General features: G+C 35.8%; 1 protein-coding gene across 1 annotated transcript in view; it reads right to left on the minus strand.

The window, feature by feature from the left end:
- Nucleotides 1-37: 37 nt before the first annotated feature.
- The window catches only part of LOC107568012 (glutathione S-transferase A-like), a 6146-nt gene continuing 4851 nt past the window's right edge, over nt 38-1332 (minus strand). Inside the window, exon 5 of the mRNA XM_016253843.1 lies at nt 38-470. Within this exon, the coding sequence (XP_016109329.1) occupies nt 380-470 (91 nt within the window). The 3' untranslated portion in view covers nt 38-379. The remainder of the gene's footprint in view (nt 471-1332) is intronic.

The raw sequence follows: 1332 nt of genomic DNA on the forward strand, positions 1-1332 counted from the left end.
TATATATAATACATAATTTAAAACTGAACCACAGTTGTTGTAATAATAGTGAATATTTTCTTTATTTGGACTGAACAGGATAAAACTTTATTAGTGCCGAACAACAACAAAAGCTGTGAATGTTAATCATTACAGACACGATGAGCTTTATTTTCAAAACCGAGTTCACCAATAAAGCGGCCCGCTGCGTTAAAGATAAATGATCGAGATTAAACGTCAGGCAAATCGAAACCAGACTGAACAGAGTCAAGGGTTGTGATTTAATACAGTAAGCTGAACTTGAAGATGAAACTGAATACAGTGATGGGTTTATGCCGCTGGTGTGTTCAGACGTTCCTCACAGGTTCTTGAGCGTGTCTTGACCCTCGGGTTTCTCCAGTCACTCAAGAGGCCAGCTGGCTTTAACACTGGGACGGTCCTTCAGCATCTGGTAGTACTCCATCAGTCTGGGACAACGCTCCGGAGGACAGCTGAAACCAGATCAAACATTAAACCAGCCTCATCTGAACCTTCACCTGACAGCATCAATCATTAACCCTCGCCGTGCATTCAACATCTGAGACTGTTTTCACATTCAAAGATTCCTAACTTACAAAATAAACAGGCATAACTTCATATTTTTCAACTAAGCCCATAACATATTAGCAACTTCTTATGAATGAGTGAATGTGAAAATATAAAAAGTTTTGAGTGTGTGTATATACTGTGTGTGTATATATATATGTGTGTGTGTGTGTGTGTGTGACCCTGGAGCACAAAACCAGTCATAAGGGTCAATTTTTCAAAATTGAGATGTATACATCATCTGAAAGCTGAATAAACAAGCTTTCCATTGATGTATGGTTTGTTAGGATAGGACAATATTTGAAAATCTGGAATCTTAGGGTGGAAAAAAATCTAAATATTGAGTAAATCATCTTTAAAGTTTTCCAAATTGAGTTATTAGCAATGCATATTGCTAATCAAAAATTAAGTTTTGATATATTTATGGCAAGAAACTTACAAAATATCTTCAAGGAACATGATCTTTACATAATATCCTAATGATTTTTGGCGTAAAAGAGAAATGGATAATTTTGACCCATACAATGTATTGTTGGCTATTGCTACAAATATCCCCCAGCGACTCAACACTGCTTCTGTGCTGCAGGGACACATATATACAAAATTTTGTCCAAAAGTGTGTGAGATATGGGGAAAGGCTAAGTATATTTTACAGACACTAATGTAACTTCATAGATAATTTTACAGAAGGTATTTTTGACATCTAATGGTGTTCCATACAAACCCGGGTCAAAAATGACCCGAACATGAAATTTTTATATATATATA

Source organism: Sinocyclocheilus grahami, unplaced genomic scaffold, assembly GCF_001515645.1.
Source record: "Sinocyclocheilus grahami isolate Dianchi unplaced genomic scaffold, SAMN03320097.WGS_v1.1 scaffold1207.1, whole genome shotgun sequence".
Lineage (NCBI taxonomy): Eukaryota > Metazoa > Chordata > Actinopteri > Cypriniformes > Cyprinidae > Sinocyclocheilus > Sinocyclocheilus grahami.